General features: G+C 46.0%; 1 protein-coding gene across 1 annotated transcript in view; it reads left to right on the top strand.

Moving 5' to 3' along the window:
* LOC144695527 (uncharacterized) overlaps window positions 1-20,449 on the top strand; it is a 137,662-nt gene that overhangs the window by 81,385 nt on the left and 35,828 nt on the right. The window contains exons 14-19 of the mRNA XM_078566404.1: window positions 8,518-8,663; window positions 9,574-9,687; window positions 11,340-11,459; window positions 14,719-14,871; window positions 16,187-16,415; window positions 19,370-19,571. Of these exons, the coding sequence (XP_078422530.1) occupies window positions 8,518-8,663; window positions 9,574-9,687; window positions 11,340-11,459; window positions 14,719-14,871; window positions 16,187-16,415; window positions 19,370-19,571 (964 nt within the window). The remainder of the gene's footprint in view (window positions 1-8,517; window positions 8,664-9,573; window positions 9,688-11,339; window positions 11,460-14,718; window positions 14,872-16,186; window positions 16,416-19,369; window positions 19,572-20,449) is intronic.

Below are 20,449 nucleotides of genomic sequence, written 5' to 3'. Positions count from 1 at the left end.
ATCTTGAAGGGTTTCCATCGCAGGAGGGAGAGAAAATTGCAAAAAATACCGATGGTAGAGTTTATCACTCACAATAGGTACTTTTGCACCAACATCGCCAACATCGAGAAACAACACCAAAATGTCCGTGATCTCAACTGAGCACTCCTGAAAGTGGGCTAGTGCTTTACCATTCGTGATGGCATATACATGATGTGCCTCACTCTCAGGAAGAGACTCTTCCATGTGTCGAACCAATGAAGTCCTCTTCTTTGAGGACCTGCACTTCCTTGTAAAATGATTCCACTTTAAACATGTGCTACAATTTTTCCCTCAAGCTGGTCGTAGTTGTGCATTGATGAGCACTTCCACGATTTAGGCATGGTTTTGAAAGTAGCTGACCACGATGGGACACATGATGATGAGCCTGCTGATGCCTCTTTGACCACATCTTTTGCACATAAGCTGGTTGGGCAAACTGTGTCTGCAACCCTGATTTTGAGTGTGCATTTCTGGTGTAACCTCTTCGAATATAACATGGCAGATTCAATTTGGACTGCCAAGGTTGTGTTTTTTTTCCCCAAGGTTAAATCATCATTCTCCAAGAGGAGATGTTCCCCAATTTGTGAAATTGAAGTCTTTTCAATTAATTGGTCACAAATTAGCTCATTGGCTAGTGTGCCAAATTAACATGTAGAAGCCAATTGTCACAGTGCTGCCACGTATTGTTGAATGGGTTCACCATTTCCCCGGCATCTTGGTGGAACTAATGTTGTTCCACCATCACAATTTTCTTTGGCCCAAAATATTTTTCAAGAACGCTTACTGACATATCAAAAGGAGACATCCCTTCTGTGAGCTGCTCGAACATTCCCTAGCCCTCTGCTCTGAGACAATGTATAAGTATCGCCTTCCTGCGAATAAGTGCTACATTTAGAGTCTCCATCTCAACGAGCGAGTAGGCATTGAACCCTGAAATCTATTGGTCCCATGGCATGGATGGATCTCCCATCGAAGGAAGAAATGCTGCTGGAGCTGGTAAATATTTGTCAACCATCCTTGTTGCCAATTTTGTTGTACATTTTATACATTTGATTATCATCAAAGCAATGCAGAGATGACACTAGCTTCTAAGCATGCAGGGACTTTACGCAGAGTTTTATACAATGCTTAAGATGTTTACACCCATGCTTTTAGCTCAGTTTCTAGTAACTTCTGTGTGTCTATTTACTTTACTCTGAGTCCACACTCAGGCTTGACCAATCAAGCGCAGTGAACATAGTCAGCAGACATACATAATCAAACACAGAATAATTGAACCATTGAATACTGCACCAATGAGTCTGAAAGTATGGATTAAGTATCACCTCAGAAACTTGAGCATAAAATCCAGGGGCGTGTAGGCTGGAGAGGTGGTGATGGTCAGTGGTTGCAGGTCAGAGAGGTGGTGATTGTCAGTGGCTACAGGTCAGAGAGTTAGTGACAGCTGATGGTTGAAGGCCGTGGATACGGTGAGGGACAACGACTGTGTGCCAGGGAGGCAGTGACGGCCAAAGGCGGCAGCCCAGAAAGGCAGTGATTGCCACAATGGCTGCAGGCTGGGGATTTCGTGATGGCCAATGGCTGCAGGCCGGGGATTTGGTGATGGCCAATGGCTGCAGGCTGGGGTGTCAGTGACGGCCAATGGCTGCAGACTGGAGCAGCAGTGATGGCCAATAGCAGTAGGGTTGCTGTCCAAACTCAGAAGCCAGAATGCTTCCAATCCCAAGACATCTTTTCAGGCATCCAGCCTTGCCTTTCATTTCTCAGGCTCCATCTAGCTGCATCTAGTCTCCTCAGGTCTGATCTGACTGGGGAAGGTCAAAGGGCATAAGGCTCGTTTTTGATCCCGAGATGAGCTTCCGACCACATATTTGCGGCATCACGAAGACCACTTATTTCCACCTATGTAACATCGCCTGACTGTGGCCCTGCCTCAACTCATCTGCTGCTCAAACCCTCATTCATGCCATTTAATCTCTAGACTCGACTATTCCAACAGACCCTTGCCCAGCATTACACATTCTACCCTCTGTAAACTTAAGCTGATCCAAGCTGATTTTAAGATTCTCATTCAAGGATTCTCAAGTCCCTAAAGTAGCAAACTGAGGAACAGACAATCTTGAGACACTCAGGCAAGATTGAGTTGAATACCTCCAGAGCTTTCTGTTCCTGAGTTGCAGCATCAGCAATATTCTTCTTGTCTCTTTTGTGAATTGTTAATGATGGCTCTTTGACAATTATTCAATGTAATTAAAATATTAGGAGGGGGAGCTGGTCCGCTCGTGCTGCTTGAACATTGTTAGTGGAAATGCAATTATTTGATCATTTTTCTGCCATTCCTCTGTAGTTGTAAAACATTTAAGAATTAAGACATTAAGACCTGTATACATTTCCTGCCTACAAAACCCATGTTTTGGGCGCAGCAGAGTAGCGTCTGTGCAGACCAGTGCGCATGCACAAACGGCCATATTGTGTTGGCGGGAGACACAGTGAGCTTGATATTAAATTGGGTGTGATAGTCAATACTGAAGAGCACTGCAACCAATTACAAGACAATATGAACAAACTTGCTGAACAGGCGCTTAATTGGCAAAAAGAGTTTCAACATAGATAAATGTGAGGTGTTACGTTTTGGCAAGGAAAATAGGAGGTTACATGCTACTCAGAAAATAAAATCTAACTGGGGTAGCAAAGGGACCTGGGAGTGGTGGTGTTGTGTGAAAGCTCACTCAGGGTGGAGACATGCACATTGTATGGATAGTGATGGTAGAGGCTGCAACTTTCTTTCCATCACATGGTGAATTAGGAACCCCTCCTGCTCTTGCCATTGGTATGTGTTGGAAGGACTTTCAGGTTGAAATGAAGAAGAGTCATTTAGACTTAAAATGCTAACCTTGTTTCTCTCTCTCCGCAGATGCTGCTAGACCTGCTGAGTTTTCCCCCCCCAGCCAATTCTGTTTTTATTTCAGGTTTTCAGCATCCACAGTATTTTTGCTTTTTTATTATGATAATCAACCTGTTTGGCTGTATTATGAACACACCTTCCTTGGCCATTGAGTCCTGAGGTGGGACTTGAACTGAGGGCTTAGCAGCTCAGAGGCAGGGATACTACCCACCGCACCACAAGGCCTCTGAAAAGCTAAGCGTACACACACACAAATGACTTAAAGTAGCGACAAGCCCATTTAAAAAAAAAAACAAACCAAGAATTAGGGTTGACACCTCGAGGGATAGAATTGAGAAGTAAAGAAGGTATGTTAGACTTGTGTCGAAACTTGGTCAGACTGCACCTGGAGTACTGTGTACAGCCCTGTTCACCATATTATGAAGAGATCTATCATTGGAAAAATGCTGGCACCCATTACTAAGCAGGTAGGAAGGAGCAGGGCATTTAGAAAATCAAAATACCATCAGGCGGGTCAACATGGTTTTATGAAGAAGAAATTGTTTCTCCCATTTAAGATGGAGGTGAGGAGGAATTTCTTCTCTCAGAGGGTCATTAGGCTTTGGAATCCCCACCCCAGACAGCAGTTGAGGCTGGGTCATTGATTATATTCAAGGTTGAGCTATTCATATTTTTTGATATACAAGGGAGCCGAGGGTTATAGGGGTCAGACAGGAAAGTGGATTAAAGACCACACCCTTGATCATTTGGAACGGAGAAGCAGGCTAGATGGGCCGAATGGCCGACCCCTGCTCCTATTTCTTCTGATCTTACGAGATCCAGAGAAGCTGGAGAGGGTGCAGGGCAGAATTACAAGGACGATAGCAGAAATGTGTGGGCGCACATACGGGAGGGAATGAACGGGCTTGAAAGAAAGAAGGCTGAGGGGTGACCTAGTACAGGTCTTTAAAGTTGTGACAGATTTTGATAGAGTGGATACAGAGACAGCAGCCGGAATTTCACAACCCCCTCCCTGCGGTGGGGATGGCGAGCCATTGAAACCCCCATTCGCGTCGGCGGGACCGGAAGATCCTGTCGGCGTGGGGGTGTGGTTGGGGGGGGCTGGAAAATCCCGGCCAATGTTTCCTCTCCTGCGGAAGGGTGTAACTAGAGGCCGTCCATGTAAGAAACCCAGTGGGCAATTCAGAAGGAACTTCTTCACCCAAAGAACGAGAGAATGTGGAGCACAGAGAGCGGTTGATGTGAATAGTATTGGCTCCATGTCAAGGACGAGTGGACATGAGAGAGAAGGGAATAGAGGCCTATGCTATTAGAGATAGGTGAGGAAAGATGGGAGGAGGCTCGAGCCAGCATGGACAGGTTGGGCTGAATGGCCTGTTTGCCTGCTGGATCGTGTGCCGTGAAAATGCTGAAATCCCTCCTTTCTGGGATTCTAACCCCTCAAGGGCTGATGTCACCCTTCCGTCAGGGCCGTGGGTCTCTCACGGTGCTGGACGTCACTGAGCGTCATTTGTTTTCCTGTCGAATGACTTCTCCCTGTCAGTTATTCCAAGGGTGGTGACAGGGCTCCTGCTGCGAGGCCAGCCTCACGAAAGCAGCACAGTCTCTCATCGGCCGAACTGAGTACTGACTCTTCCCCCCCAGAATGATCCCCATGAATGGTTTCCACAGGATACAGAGCATGGCCCTTTGTTGTGATTTGCAGGCCGGAAGCAGATGCTTCCTGGTTGATAAGCCTCGGATTGTACCACATAGGGGCGGGAAGGGAGGGACCCATCTCCTCATGAAGTGTCAAATTCATGGATCCCAGAGAGTCACAAACTTTAATCTTTACCCTCACCTGGCCTCTTGGATATATTACCCCTCTGAGCATGATTACCGAAAATAAGGGCGTGACGCTAAAGTACTAACTGGTGTACAGATAGATAAGTTGGTCCCATAATCGTATACAAAGTATTAAGTGCATATATGTAAAATCATATAGGTAGGGAGGTAATGAGCCATAGTCCACAAAGGGCCATAGGCATCTCGATTAGAGAGAGACGGTTGATTATATAGCTTAAGGGCACTACTCCACAGCTAACATGGAGCAGGCAAGAAGGCAGGCCCTAAGTCCACCTCAGCCAGAACAGGAATCGAACCTGCGCTGTTATCATTAATTCTGGACCACATACTAGCCATCTAAACTAACTGGCCTCTCCCCACAATAGTATACAATATATTAAATGATATATAGATAGGTGAGATGATCCCACTGTATTATTTCAAGGTGCGCAGGTCAATAGATCATTCGGGTAAATAGAATCATAGAATAGTTACAGCACAGATGGAGGCCATTTGGCCCATCGTTTCTGTGCCAGCTCTCTGCTAGTTGCACTCCCCTCACCCACCCCCCCACCGACCCTCCCGCCCTTTCTCTGTATCTCTGCATCCTTTTTGCCCTTTCAGGTGGTAATCTAATTCTCTTGCGAAAGCCACAATTGAATCTGCCTCCAGCACACTCTCGGGCAGCGCATCCCAGATGGTAAGCATCGCTGTGTAAAGGAAGCTCTTCCCCCTGTCGCCTTTGCTTCTTTTGCCAGTCACCATAAATCGGTGTCCTCTGGGGCAGGATTTTACATCCCGCCCGCCTGACCCGATCGGGTGTAAAATAGCGAGCAGTATTTCAGTCGGCGGGCGTGTGCAAGAGTTGGCAGTGTGCCCGCTGACAATTAAGAGGCCTATTAAGGCCTTCAATGTAGGAACTGACCTGTATTTTTCGCTGCCCATCCAACGTTACGGTTGGCGAACCGGCCAGACGGCCTTTGAATTTTTGAGGAAACCTCATCCAAGGGCGGGATGAGGTTTCCGATATTAATTTAAAAATAATAAAAATGTTTGGGCACAATTTTTATCATCAATATGTTTAGGTGAGTGACTCTTACGGGTGGAAAGTTTTTTTTTGGAATTTCAAAATGTTTCCTTTCGGATTTAAAATTCTTCAGCTCCCTCAGGCAGCTCTCTGCCTTCAGAGAGCTTTCATTCCACTGACTCCAGTGCTCACCCTCCTTCCACCTCCTCGCTCTCTCTCGCTCTCACACGCTCTCACGCTCTCGTGCTCTCTCTCGCTCTCGTGCTCTCTCTCGCTCTCACGCCCTCTCGCTCTCGCGCGCTCTCTCTCGCGCTCTCTCTCGCGCTCTTGTGCTCTCTTGCAGCGCTGAGCTTCTCTGGGGGCCAATTGTGGGTGGCGGCCTGTTTCCTGGCTGCTCCTGGGCCCACCCACCGCACCCGCCCGACGACCCGAAAATCCTGCCTCTGGTTCTCAATCCTTCCATCAATTGGAGCAGTTTCTCGCTACTTGCCCTGTCTACAGACTTCATGATTTTGAACACCGCTCTCAAACCTCCCACCAACAACCTTCACTTCTCTAAGAATAACCCCACCTTTCCCAATCTACCCACGTATCTTAAGTGCCTCGTCCCTGTAACCATTCTCACAAATCTTTCCTAAGCCCTCCCTGAAGACTTCACATCCTTCCTAAAGTGTGGTGCTCAGAATTAGACACAATACCTCAGTTGCGGCCAAACCAGTGTTTTATAAAGATTCACCATAACCTCCTTGCTTTTGTACTCTGTTTCCATTTATAAAGCCCAGGATCACGTGTTTAAATGCTTTCTCAATCTGCCTTCCCACCATCAGTGATTTGTGCACTAATATTCCCAGGCCTCGCTCTTCCTGCACTCCATTCAACAAAAAGGGAGATTTAAATCAGCGAACAGGAAAAATGAATCTCCATTGGGTGATCATTTTTTTTAAAGAATCTACCAAGTGATGTAATATAGTATTTGTAAACTGCAGAGAAAGACTAGCATTTATACAGCTCCTTTCAACTTCTCAGAACATCCCAAAGTACTTTTCCAAAATAGGTGATTGGTTGTAGCTTTATTAATTCCATTTATTCTTTCATGGGACATGGGTGTCACTGGCAAGACCTGCAATTGTTGTGCATCCCTATTTGCCCTAGAACTGAATTGAGTGGCTTTTCAGTGGGCAGTCAAGAGTCAACCACATTGCTGTGGGTCTGGAGTCACATGTAGGCCAGGCCAGTTAAGGACAGCAGATTCCCTTCCCTAAAGGACATGAGTAAACCAGATGGGATTTTAAAACAATATTTGTTACCATGGCCACGACTACTTTCCTATTACAGATTTTTATTTATTGAGTTTTAAAATTCCACCAGGTACCATGGTGGGATGGGAGCCTCTGTCCCCAGAGCATTAGCCTGGGCCTCTGCATTACTAGTCCAGTGACACTACCACTACTCCTCCATCTCCCCTTACTGTAAGTGTAGTCATTAAGTGTACACAGTCTCGTAAGTGTAGGCATTGCTATGATCTAGGAAATGTAACTGCCAAATTGTGCACAGCACGGTCTCTTAAACAGCAATGAGATAAATAAGCAATGTTGGCCAGCACCCCACAGAGAACTCCCCAGCCACTCTCCAAACTGTATGTTTGGATCTTTAACATCTATCTCGAAAAGCATTGATTCAGCATTTCACCTGAAAGACAACACCACTATTAGTGCAGCACAAGACACAAGCACAAAATCAAGTGCAGTGCTGTACTGAGGGAGTGCTGCACTGCCGGAGGTACTGTCTTTCAGCTGAGGCATTAAACCCAGGACCCGTCTACTCTCTCAGGTGTCCGTAAAAGATCCCACAGCACTATTTCGAAGAAGAGCAAGAGAGTTATACCCAGTGTCCTGGCCAATATTTATCCCTCAATCCAGCTCACAAAAAAATGATTATCTGGCCATTATTGCATTGCAATTTGTGAAATCTTGCTGAACACAAACTGGCTTTTGCAGTGGCTACTCTGCAAAAGAATTTATTTAACTATAAAGCACTTTGAGATGTTCAATAGTCATGAAAGGTACCTTATATGAATGCTTTTTCCCCTCTATCAGTACTGCAGTGAAATATCAGCCAAGTCCTGGAGTGGAGCAGGAACACTTGACTTTCCGACTTGGGGATGTGGGGTTGGGAGTGATGTTGGGGGGTGGGGGGTGGCTGTGCTACCAGTGAGCCAAGTTAACACCTGCAGTAAGTTATATTCTCTGCTGCATTCTCCATGGCAATGCCTCTACCAATCAGAGACCACTTGCCAATCAGCAATCTCTTCTCATGCAGTGTAAATTGTTGTTCCCTTTACTGTTGGTTTATCTTGCTAGCTGTCCTGATGAGTGCAAGGTGAAAAACTTTGATGGCGTGTCTCTTTTCTCAGCAATGCTCAATTTTTATACTACCAAACGACCATATCCTCAGTCATTTCTGCACATACATCCCAGTAGCAATCAATGGATGATGACCGCTGGCAGTGACTTTCATTTTCCTTTCTAACCTAGGAGGTACTGAGGCCAATTGTGACTCCTACATGTTGGGTAGTCACAATGTTCATTGCAGAATGGGCACTCTGCCCTGCTGCTCCTGAGGGTATTCAAGTGATCCACCCAGTAATGGGAGACTCCATTCTGGCTAAGATGCGATGTCGTAGAAAGTGGTTCCTTCCATTGCTCGTTGATGCTAACAGTTGCTGACTTTCATTCTCCAGATTCACATGCCTTTGCCAGTCAGGCTGGACAGGGACCATGTGCCAAATGGATGTGAATGAATGTGAGTCGCAGCCGTGCAGGCATGGCGGGACGTGTCGGGATCGTGTCAATGGCTACGACTGCCTCTGCCCAAAGGGGTTCAAAGGTAAGAGCAGCCAGTGGCGTAGAGAGCGGTATCGCAAGGATTGTCAAACTCTCAAAGGGAAAGGGAGGGGCGCTGAAGGAGGGGGAGGAGAGGGAGTGGTGGAGGATGGAGGCAGAAGGAGAGACAAGAGGAGGTGAGGGGAAAGCTGAGGAGGAAGGGAAGGATAAGGAAAGGAGATGAGGAAAATTCTTCCTGTATTTGGAGTTTCAAACCTCTATAAATTCACCTCAGTATCTTGTCCTGGGGGCATCATGTCATCTCTCAACAAAGTGGACTTTGGCTAAATAAAGAATAATGCAGAAGCAACTTTATTTTAATTTTAACTTGTATGGAGACATTGTAGAGTTTTACTCTGTATCTAACTCATGCTGTACCTGTCCTGGGAGTGTCTGATGGGATAGTGTAAAGGGAGCTTTACTCTGTATCTAAACCCATGCTCCAGCTGTCCTGGGAGTGTTTGATGGGAACAGTGTAGAGGGAGCTTTACTCTGTATCTAACCTGTGCTGTACCTGCCCTGGGAATGTGACTTTCTTGGGTGTATTCACTCCAAAAGATTCATATCAGTTTGAAGCTGGTTCACCTTCAGACCAACACTTCACATCTGCAGGTTAAATCAGGATCATCATGGTCAGCCTCTCTCACCATTCCCTGTGCTTCATTCTTTGCTCTGTTAGCCAATTTGAGCCATTAAGGTCACTCTATAAAACTATGCTCTTGTTGTCGAGAGAGCAGGTCATGGAGAGCAGGTCTCAAGCACCCGGAAATGATTGACTCTACTGCATTCTCCCCGGGGGCAATGGCTCACATGAGTGGGAAAGTGCCCTCGATGACAGAAGGATGGGCGCTGCCAGCTTGGCACCCAGGTAACAATCCTCGAGTAACTCCTTTGTTTTGTGATCATTGCATTAGGCCAGAACTGCCAGATGAATCAAGATGACTGCCTCCCCAACCCCTGTTTGAACAAGGGACGCTGCATCGATGGTATTGCCAGCTACCTGTGCCAGTGCGAACTTCCGTACACAGGTATCCCAGTTCTTCAAATTGTTTGTAGAGCAGGACTTGATCAGTATTTGCCTTTTTTTGTCTTTGTCACTTTTCAGTGGCAATGGTACCTTGTAGAGTGCTACCCCAGAGAGACCAGGGCGGGATGTGGGGACATTAGGGGGAAGGGAGGTGTTGCTGCCTGAGTGTATTTACTCCATTCCTCAACAAGTCCCAAAAGACAGTCTTAAATCAAGCAGTGAGCTTTTCCTATGAGTGTTTAGGGTCTCCAGGGAGGTATTGTAAGGAGCTAGTCGACTAACCTTTGCTGATTATAGACATTCTCTTCAGTATGGATGAAACTGCCGGGGACATGAACTCCTATTGATTTATCAACTGGATTGATCCAGACCCATCAGGTCAAAGATAATACAGCAGTTCTTGCGGGCATAGGGGGGTAGTTATTATCCTGCGATTGGTGTGATCATGTGGACAATGTCACACAAGATGGGACATGTTAATAATAAACACTTAAAATTTATTACATTTTTAAAAAACGGACATGAAACTTCATCCTGCCAGTGGATGAAGTTTCATGAATAATCTGAAGCCCGCTGGGGCTCCTGGCCTGCCCGCCAGCCTTAAGCTTGGATGGGCAGGACTTTAATTACTTTAACTAGCCTGTCAATGGCCTCAATTGGCGGATAGCTGATTTCGCTGCGACCCGCCTTCCTAAAAATTTAAAGGGACCGGAAGGACTTCGGGGATTCCTCCCGACGTCATCCCGCGTCATTTTCCCCTCGGCGAGCTGGCCCCGCCCCCAAATCACCGAGGGGAAAATCCTGGCCAGTGTCTTTTCTGCCAACATTTGATTCCAACTCACTCGACTCAGATGCATTCTCATCCCATCGAAGTTGGCTTTCCCCCAATTAATTATCCCTGCTCTGGATTGTGCCCTGTCCTTTTCCATGACCAACTTAAACCTTGTGATTCAACGATTGTTGTTCCCTAGAAGTTCTCCCACTGATATTTGATCCCCTTGGGCCAACTCATTCCCCAGAGCCAGGTCCAAAAGTGCATGTCCTCTCATTGGATGGGAAACACACTACTGCAGAAAATTATCTTGAACACATTCCAGGAACTCTCGCCCCTCTTGTCCCTTTGTACTATTCTTATCCCTGTCTATATTTGGATAATTGAAGTCCTCCATTATGATTACTCTATAATTCTTACACCTCTCTGTAATTTCTCTGCAAATTTGTTTCTCCACATCCCTTCCGCTAGTTGGTGGTCTATATACTACACCGATCAATGTTATTGCACCTTTTTCATTCCTTACCTCTAGCCAGAGAGATTCCATCCTTGACCTCTCTGGAACAACCTCTCTCTCCAGTACTGTAATGCCATCTTTAACCAATATTGCCACTCCTTCTGCCCCCAACTATCAGGGGGTGATCCTGTGATTGGAATGATGCAGTGACTGAGGTGATCCTGTTATTACGATGATCCTGTGATTGGGATGATCCTTTGGTTGGTGTTATCCTGTGGATAATAGAATCCTCTGGGTTAAGGTGATCTTGATGTTAGAGCATCCTTTTGATTGGCATAGTCTATCAGTCCTAAGTGTGATTGTACAGATTCTGCTCAATAATTCCTGCAGTTGGTTAATTTTCTCAATCTTGTTTTTCTTGCAGGTCCCCACTGTGAGACACTACTCGCCCCTTGTGCTCAGGATCCTTGCAAAAATGGTGGCACGTGTATTGAGTCAACGGACTACCAGGCATTCTCTTGCGTATGTCCAAGTGGATGGGGTGGTGAGAGACCTTACAATTCATTTTAATCCATTCTCAATCCCATAATCTCCAGATACCACGGAAGTGAAGCCCTACGTATTTGGTTCTGGATGAAAACAACCTCCTCATACCTGGAAATAAAAGGTCACAAGGTCATTGATTACATGACATGCTGTTCTGACTCAAATGGCCAACAGTGTGTCAGGTTCATTAGCAATTCTTTCAGCTGGAAAACCCTATAAGTGCATAAGGAACACGCAAAGGTACAGCACAGGAGAGACTAGAGCTGTCTCTCCCAGAGTTCCAACTGGCCAGAAGAAAGCTGAACCTGACTTTGGATAGACATTCAAGTTTCTAATAATATTATTTGCCTCACTTCAGGAAATGCACCCCCAAAATTGGAATAAAGGTCAGTTACGGCATGGGTTAGATACAGAGTAAAGCTCCCTCTATACTGTTCAATCAAATACCGTCAGGGCAGGTACATCACGGGTTACATACAGAGTAAAGCCCCTCTACACTGTCCCATCAAACACTCCCAGGAGTGTACAGCACAGGCTAGATACAGAGTGAAGCTCCCTATACACTGTCCCGTCAAACACTTCCATGGCAGGTACATAGGGACATAGGGCCTTCGAGCCTGCTCCGCCACTGGGTAAGATTAGGGCTGATCTCTTTGTGGTCTCACCTCCGTTATCCTGTCTGTCCCCCATAACCCTTGACTCCCCTGTCAATGAAAAATCTGTCTAACTCAGCCTTGAATAAATTCAGTGACGCAGCTTCCACTCCACTGGGGGAAGAGAATTTCACATACTAATGACCCTCTGAGAGAAAAAATTCTCCTCATCTCTGTATTAAAAGGGAGGCTTCTTATTTTTAAACAGCGTCCCCTAGTTCTAGTCTCCCCCCACAAGAGGAAGCATCCTTCCAGTATCCACCCTGTCAAGTCCCTTCAGGATCTTATATGTTTCAGTAAGATCACTCCTCATTCTTCTAAACTCCAATGGATACAAGCCCAATCTGTTCAACCTTTCCTCATAAAATAACCCTTTCATCCCAGGAGTGAGTCCAGTGAACCTTCTCTGAAGTGCTTCTAATGCAATTATATCCTTTCTTAAATAAGAAGACTAAAACTGTACACAGTATTCCAGATGTGGTCTGACCAAGGCCCTGTACAGCTGCAGTAAAACTTCCCTACTTTTATATTCTATTCCCCTTGCAATAAATGCCAACATTTGTCTTCCTAATCTCTTGTTTTTTTTATTCATTCATGGAATGTGGGCATCGCTGGTTGCCAATCCCTAATTGCCCTTGAGAAGGTGGTGGTGAGCTGCCTTCTTGAACTGCTACAGTACATGTGGTGTAGGTACACCCACAGTGCTGTTAGGGAGGGAGTTCCAGGATTTTGACCCAGCGACAGTGGAGGAACAGTGATATATTTCCAAGTCAGGATGATGAGTGACTTGGAGGGAAAATTCCAGGCGCTGCTGTACCTGCATACTAACTTTTGATGATTCATTTACCAGGACACCCAGATCCTCTGTACCACCGAGTTCAGCAATCCCTCCATTTAGATTGTATACTTTTTTCTATCCTTCCTGACAAAGTGGACAATTTCACATCTTCCCACATCTGCCAAATTTATGCCAACTCACTTAACTTATCTATATTCCTTTGTAGATTATTTACCTCCTCTTGACAACTTACTTTCCTATCCATCTTGGAGACATTGGCAAATTAAACTACCAGCCATTTTGTTCCTTCATCTAAGTCATTGATATAGATTGTAAATAGTTGAGGGCCTAACACTGATCCTTGTGATACTCTATTAGCTTGCCAATTTGCAAATGACCCAATTATCCTTACTCTCTGCTTCCTGCTGGCGAACCAATCCTGTATCCATGCTAATATGTTAACCACCCCCAATGCCCCCCCCACAATACCATGAGCTCTTATTTTGCATAGCAACCTTTGATGTGGCACCTTATTAAATGGCTTTTGGAAATCCAAGTACACCACATCTACGGGTTCCCCTTTAGCCGTGTTTAGCTTGTTGCTTGGTACAGCACAGGGTCAGATACAGAATAAAGCTCGCTCTACATTGGAGCACCAAATATTCCCAGGAGAGGCACACCACGGGTTAGTTGCAGAACCATATAACCAGCATTGCCAACTTATGGATGCCCTCTTTGGATTTAGGTGAGGGAGAATGTATTTATCGAAAGAATGTGGTTTATATCGTTGCAACGTTGACTACGTTTCAGAAGAGCTTCATTGGCTGTAAAGCGCTTTAGAACCTCCTGAGGTCATGATATATCGATTCATGCAAATGAAAATATTGGCCAGAAAATATTGACTAGAAGGTCTATTAAGGCCATTAACAATCCAATTGATTTAAATTTCTAGCTGCCCATCCAACCTTACGATTGGCGGGCAGGCTAAAAAGGCCAGGCGGCCTTTGCATTTTTTGCGAAACCTCATCCACGGGCGGGATGAGGTTTCGATCCGTCATTAAAAAAACAAGGAAAAATAAATTTATCCTCATTTCTAACGTGTCCATGCTCAAGTGACAGAGTCACATGAGGGGACATGTTTTTTACACCTTAAAATTCTTTATTTTTTATGTCGAAAATTGTTCCATCTCCCTGAGGCAGCTCCGTGCCTCAGTTTGCGCTCACCCTCATCTGCCGCACCACTGCCCCCGTGCCCCCACAAAGGCAACGCTGAGCGCTGCAGCACATGTTGCACGCCGGGTGGGCCTTAGCTGGCCGGCCAGTGTGAAATCGCGGTCCGGCCCCAATCGTGGGCGGCAGTTGGCTTCCTGACGCCCCCCCCCACCTCACCCCACCCCCGCCCCCCCACACGCTCCTGCCGAGCCCGCCCGACGAGGGTAAAATTCTGCCCATTGTCCATGTTGTTATGATAATTTGGAGACTGCCAAGTATGATTTTGGGCCCTCCAAACACTGTCAGATACTGCGCTGAACAAAATAAAAGCTGCTGTAAGTGAATCTGAAAGCTTCGAATGCGTCGGCTCAGTTCCTAGTTTAGAGAGTTTGCTAATCTCAGTTGGAGCAACAGTTGAGAAGCTGCAACTGGCCTCAGCTTCAAGGAGTTGAAGCAGAAGGGCTGGGGGGCGGGTGGGGGGTGTTGGTGGGGGATAATAACCACTGAGCTGAGGCCCAAGTAGCCTTGTGGAAATACAGACAGTGGAAGGCGCAAACAGAATGTGCAGTGGAAAATGAAACACTAAAAACAGCTTTGAATGATTTCCCCTGCAGGGCAGGTTTGTGAGGAGGACATTGATGAATGCATCTCTAACCCGTGCCTCAATCAAGGGGAGTGCCAGAACTCTGAAGGCGGGCATCTTTGCAAATGCCAAGCGGGCTACAGTGGCCGGCTGTGTGATGTGGACATTGATGACTGCTCCCCCAGTAAGTGATCAGGATTCCTTTTCTTCCTCCTCTTGGTTTTCTCTTCTTCCTCCTTCCCTATCTCCCTCCCTCCACTATCTGGTCCCACGTTCTATATGGGCTGAAATGTCAAGAAAACAGCCTGATGGGCTCAGGCATCTGACCAAGTAGCACAAATCAACTCTCTTTCTGGTTTCCTCCTCTTACCCTTAGGACCTACACTACGTGCCTGAGAATTGGATTAAACATCTCGCCATTCCACACTATACTCTCCTTCTCAGCTCCCTCCTCTCCTACTTATTTCCGTGCTCTCCTTTCCTATTCTCCCTCACCCCACCCTCACCCTATGATGGTCCAAATAGCCTACTTCTGTGCTGTAAGATTCTGTAATCTATAACAGTCACTTGGTTCCTGATTGTAAATTGTCACTGAGAAGTAATCGGATAGCATTGTCCGAACTTCGGATGTTAGCGAGATTTATTAGGACGCTCTGCCACACGCACTCGCAGTGGGAGAGCATGGGGAAGTGGGCACTAGACCAGGGTGGCAACGCAAATGGAATCAATAACATCAATAATTACAGTGCAGCTAGTTACAAGCAGTAGATGCAAAAGATGGGTTATACCCCAATCCTTTGACTATATGTTGAAACTGCTTCTTCTTTACAAATAGCCACTTGGTAGTTCTGAACTTGAGTATTCCACAGCATGTGGAAGCTTTTCATCCTGAGTTCATTCGGACAGATGCAAGAATGCCAAATTTCAAAGGGAGCAACAATTTATACTGCATGAAAAAGGGTGCTAATTGGTTGGCAAGTCAACTCTGATTGGTCGAGTGGACAATAATTGTCTAATAATAGTATCATCATGGGGAGCAATAGTTTCCTGGTGCATTCTCCATGGCAACATCTTGACCAATCAGAGTCAACTTGCCAACTAATCAGCACCTTTTTCTCATGCAGTATAAATTATTGTTCCCTTTGCAATTCTTGCATCTGCCCTGATGAGTGCAAGATGGAAAGCTCCGAAAGCATGTCTCCTTTTTCAGCAATGTTCGTGTTTCTTCTCTTCCCTCTTCCTCATTAGGGCAAATCTTCCTATACCCCAACTCCCACAACTATGTCACCATCCACCCTCAACCAATCAGTGACACTGCAGCCTCTTCAAACCCTAGATGGGCACAATTTCATTCTGTTCTTCCCTGACTCTTTTCAGCAGTTTTTCGGCAGGACGCAAAGTGCATTGAGCCAGTTTAATGGGGTAACAGTGGGGCGGTTTGTTGGGCGATGGGGAGAAGACTAAAATGAGATGTAACCTCCATGTGTCCTTTTCTCTAGACCTGTGCCACAATGGCGGCTCCTGTGAGGATGGAGTAGATTCCTTTAACTGCTCCTGTCCAGCGGGCTTTGCCGGCGAGCGTTGCCAGGACGATGTCGACGAATGCGGCAGTGGCCCATGCCGGAATGGGGCGGTCTGCAATGACCACGTCAATGGGTACACCTGCAGCTGCCCACTGGGCTATGATGGCATCCACTGTGAGAACGACATTCCAGACTGCACGCCAAGGTAGGGATGATTGGTGACAGGCATCGATCACACCGAGGACCGAGACTGGGCCAAAGAAAGAATAAAAGCAAAAAACTACTGCAACCCCACTAGAGCTGTACCTTGAGTGTCCTGCCATCCATTCTTAATTAGCACATTTTCTTAGATAATATCACCACCTTCAACACCTCTTTGTTCCTTTTGTCTGTGACATCTTTTGATTATCTGCTCCTATCACTGATTGCTTGTCCCTACAACCCCCTCCCCCACCCCCGCAACTTCTCTCCCCCCACCCCACCCCCCCACCTTAAACCAGCTTATATTTCACCCCTCTCCTAACTATACTCAGTTCGGCTGAAGGGTCATGAGGACTCGAAATGTCAACTCTTTTCTTCTCCGCTGATGCTGCCAGACCTGCTGAGTTTTTCCAGGTAATTCTGTTTTTGTTTTGCCAAAGAAAGAATACTTGTTTCACACAACACCTTCCAGAATGTCCCGAAACACCCCCCAGCCAATTAAGTATTTTTTTTAAACTGTTATCACTGGCGTAATGTAGAATCATAGAATGTGAATATTGCTGAAAGAAGGATGTGTTGCCAAAGCTTTTCATCTCACGATCATCAGGACAAACACAAGAATACCAAATTCCAGACAATCACCCCAATACTTTATACTACAGGAGAAAAACATGCTGATTGGTTAGCAAGCCAACACTGATTGCCCGAGGCATTGCCATAGAGAAAGCAGTGGGGAGCTATAGGCTCCCGGATGAAACAAGAAAAGGCACAAGGCTTGAACATATTCCTTTTGTTTGTAGAGAATAGGTCCCTGCATGTGAGCCTATAGTTCCCCATTGCTTTCTCCATGGCAATGCCTTGGCCAATCAGTGTCAGCTTGCTAACCCAATCAGCACTCTTTTCTCTTGTAGTATAATTGTTGCAATCATTTAAAATTTGGCATTCTTGCATTTGTCCTGATGAGTGAGAGACAAAAGGTTTCTGCAACATATGTCTCTCTTTTCAGCGATGTTCAAGTTCTGCACTCCTAAGTGACAATTGTAGAATGGTTACAAAACAGAAGGAGGCAATTCGGCCCACCAGGTTCACGCTGCTCTCTGCAACAGCAACTCAGCTAGTCCCATTCCTCTGTCCTTTCCCTGTACCCCTGCAATTTTTTTTCTCTTCAGCTGCTGACTCAATTCCCTTTTGAGATTGGACGTCTCCACTGCGCTCTCAGGCAGTGCATTTCACATCCTAACCACTCGCTGCATAATGTGTTTTCCTCATTACGACTTTGCTTTGTTTGTCATTCATCTTAAATCAGTGTCCTCTGGTTCTTGTCGTCTCAACCAATGGGAGCAGTTTATCCCTATCTTCTCTGTTTAGGTCCCTCATGATTTTGAGCACCTCTATCAAATCTCCTCTCAACTTTGTCTTTTCTAAGGAGAACAGCCCCAGCTTCTCCAATCTATCCATGCAACTGAAGTCTCTCATTCCTGGAACAATGCTCATAAATCTTTTCTGCACCTTCTCTAAAGCCTTCAAATCCTTCCTAACGTGTGATGGCCAGAATTGGACACAGTACTTCAATTGATATCAAACCAATGTTTTATAAAGGCTCACCATGAGCCTTGAGACTCTCTGCCTCTATTTATAAAGTCTAGGGCCCCTTATGCCTTTTTAACCACTTTCTCAGCCTGTCTTGCCATCTTCAATTATTTGTGCACATACACCCCCAGGTCCCTCTGTTTCTTTTTCAGAATTGCACCTTTTATTTTATTTTATCTTTCCTCCTTGTTTTTCCTACCAATGTGTATCACTTCACACTTCTCTGCATTAAACTTCATCGGCCATGCGTCTGCCCATTCCACCAGCCTGCCTATGTCCTCTTGAAGTCTATCACTATCCTCCTCGCAGCTGACAATACTTCCCAGTTGGTGTCGCCTACAGATTTAGTCATTTTGCCCTGTACACCCAGGTGTGTACTCCCATGTAGGGAAATCCTGTGACCAATTTGTGCACAGCTAGCTCCTGCAAACAGCAATATGACAATGAGCACGTTTTTTTTAATGATGTTGGTTGAGGGATAAATATTGGCCAAGACACCGGGATGAAATTCTGCGCGCTCTGAATGGTGCCTTAGGATCTTTTATGCCCACCTGAGAGGGCAGATAGGGTCTTTTGTTTCATATCTCATCCTATCAAACGATCTATCTGACAGTGCTGAGGGAACGCTGCACCATCAGCCTAGACTTTGTGCTTCTACCTCCGCAGCCAAGGTCAACACCATCTCGACAGTCTGACATAGACTGTACTAATGTGGCCAATGAATGGCCCGTATCTGAAACACTGGGGGAAATTTTTAACCTAATTCGCCTTTGCCTGTTGTGTTTTGCCGATTTGTTGTATGTTATATATATTTGATTTACCTCAGAGATGACACTGGTTTCTAAGTGCACAACAGGTTTACTTCCAGTGTTTTAAAATATCTCTGCAATCACAAAATGTCTGCACCCATGCTTATCCCAGCTTGAGCTCCTCTGTTTACTTTCGCTCTGAGTCAACACCCAGACTTCACCAATCAAGCGCAGTGAGCATTGATCAGTTAACAGACTAACATAATCAAACACAGAACAATTGAACACTTCACTGCCCATTGGGGAAACTGATTGGATCAGGGACAGCGTTTCATTTTCCAGTGAAAGTAATATTGGGCAGGGTAGCACCAGCAGCTGATTCCCTGGATTCCTATTCGGTCAGTTAGGCTAAAATTTGGCCATGGATCTGAATTCCTATTTCACGTTTCTGGCATCTGTAGTTTTATTTTTTTAACATTCCCAACTGTGCTGGAAATTAACTTTGCTGATTTTGACCTGAGGGAAACGGCGTTTACTTAGTACTGTACTAATGCCATGTCAGGGCCCAGGCTCAGCCACTCGAACCTATCTTACCGTCAGCTTTCTCATTATTCCGCAGCTCCTGCCTGAACGGAGGGACGTGTGTCGACCAAGTTGCCAACTTCACCTGCCGCTGCCCGGCTGGGTTCGCCGGCCACTACTGCCAGCAGGAAATAAACGAGTGCGATTCGCAGCCCTGCCTGAATGGGGGCACCTGCCAGGACGGCTATGGGACCTACAAGTGTTCCTGTGCTCAGGGTTACACCGGCAACAACTGCCAGGTAATGCGGCGGCAGGGCAAGTGGAGGATCAATGGGTTGGGATCGAGGGGCTGAATGCGATCATAGCTGATCGTCCACCTCAACTCCACTTTCCCATCATATCCCTTGGTTTCTTCAGTGCCCAGTAATCTTTCAGCCTCAGTTGTAAAGACATTCATCGGCTGATCACCTAGAGCTCTCTGGAGTAGACACAAAGATTCACAACCCTCTGAGTGAAGAAATTTCTCCTCATCTCAGTCCTAAATGGCCGACCTCTTATCCTGAGATGATACCCCCTGGTTGTCCCGCCAGGGCAAATAGTCTCTCAGTATCTCCCCTGTCAAGCCCCGGAGAATTCTGTTAGATCATGGCTGATCTGCACTCCAATCCCATTTCACCGCCTCTGCACATTGGCAGACCTTATGGCCTCCTGTGTCCATTTTGTCTGACTGCGCGCAGTATAATCCACTATTACTTCAGGTTGAAGTTTTTAACGGTGAGATGAATTGTAATTATTTCTTTTTAAAGCCCACTTGACAGCCTTATTAAAAACCTTTCTGCCTGACTTCCATTTGGGTACTCGCTTCCCTGTTTTTAACTTGTATCCTCCTCACTAACCCTTTGATATTCCAACCCTTGTCTACAGTGAAGGATTTCCCCGGGAAATCAAATTATTTGTCAAATTATCTCATAGTCTAATAAACTTGACGTCACCTATTTTCAAAAGGAAACATTTGCAACTTCCTTAACCTTCCCTCACATATTGCTCTCCTGTCAGGCTTGGTGCAAAAATCCATATCCTGTTTGGTGGAGTCTTTCCAACCCTCCGCTATCACCAGACTTCAGAATGCCCTGGTCACCCTGCGAATGCTGGGAGCAGAGTGCTGGCCCCACCAGTA

Source organism: Cetorhinus maximus, chromosome 21 (genome assembly GCF_964194155.1).
Source record: "Cetorhinus maximus chromosome 21, sCetMax3.hap1.1, whole genome shotgun sequence".
Classification (NCBI taxonomy): domain Eukaryota; kingdom Metazoa; phylum Chordata; class Chondrichthyes; order Lamniformes; family Cetorhinidae; genus Cetorhinus; species Cetorhinus maximus.
Note: the sequence above shows the minus strand (reverse complement) of the source record. Positions and strands in the feature narration are given on the sequence as shown.